The sequence below is a fragment of the Alligator sinensis genome, unplaced genomic scaffold (assembly GCF_000455745.1).
Source record: "Alligator sinensis unplaced genomic scaffold, ASM45574v1 scaffold113_1, whole genome shotgun sequence".
NCBI lineage: Eukaryota > Metazoa > Chordata > Crocodylia > Alligatoridae > Alligator > Alligator sinensis.
Genome location: NW_005842918.1, coordinates 457561 through 458091, shown reverse-complemented (window position 1 = coordinate 458091; position 531 = coordinate 457561). Strand labels below are relative to the sequence as shown.

At 67.6% G+C, this 531-nt stretch overlaps 1 protein-coding gene across 1 annotated transcript in view; it reads right to left on the bottom strand.

The window, feature by feature from the left end:
- The window catches only part of LOC112548089 (leucine-rich glioma-inactivated protein 1-like), a 5681-nt gene that overhangs the window by 2227 nt on the left and 2923 nt on the right, over positions 1 to 531 (bottom strand). Inside the window, exon 6 of the mRNA XM_025192379.1 lies at positions 7 to 48. Coding sequence (XP_025048164.1) covers positions 7 to 48 — 42 coding nt within the window. The remainder of the gene's footprint in view (positions 1 to 6; positions 49 to 531) is intronic.

The following is a 531-nucleotide window of genomic DNA, read 5'->3' as shown; positions in this document are numbered from 1 at the left end:
CCAGGCGGCGCCCCAACACCAGCGGCTTGCACGCCACGGGCGATGTGGCTGCGGGGGGAGAACGGGCATCAGGAGAGTCCCCGGAGCTCAGGGGATTATAGGGGGAAGAAGGGGGTCTCTCGGGAGCTGATGGATGTGGTGGGGTCCCTAGAGGGGTTCTAAGGGGGGCCACATGGCTTTGGAGGGGGTTCCTGAGGGTGGTGGGAGGGGCCGAGGTCCCTGGGCAGTGGTCTCAGCATTGGTGGGGGCAAGGGGCTAGGGCTTCACTGGTGATGGTGGTGTAGGTGGGGTTGCTGGGGGCTCGCTGTTGATGGCGGCATGAGGGGATGTGGGGGGTCCCAGAGGGGGCATTCACCAGTGATGGCGGCGTGGGTGGCAGCTGTTGCAGGGGTCCAGGAGGGGCACTCACCCCTGGTTGCACGGCAGAGGTCTGGGAGGGGGGCGCTCACCATTGATGGCAGTGTGGCGGGGGGGCTCCAAGGGGGGTCTCATCATTGATAGCGGCATGGGGGGGGTCAGGGGGGGGGGGGG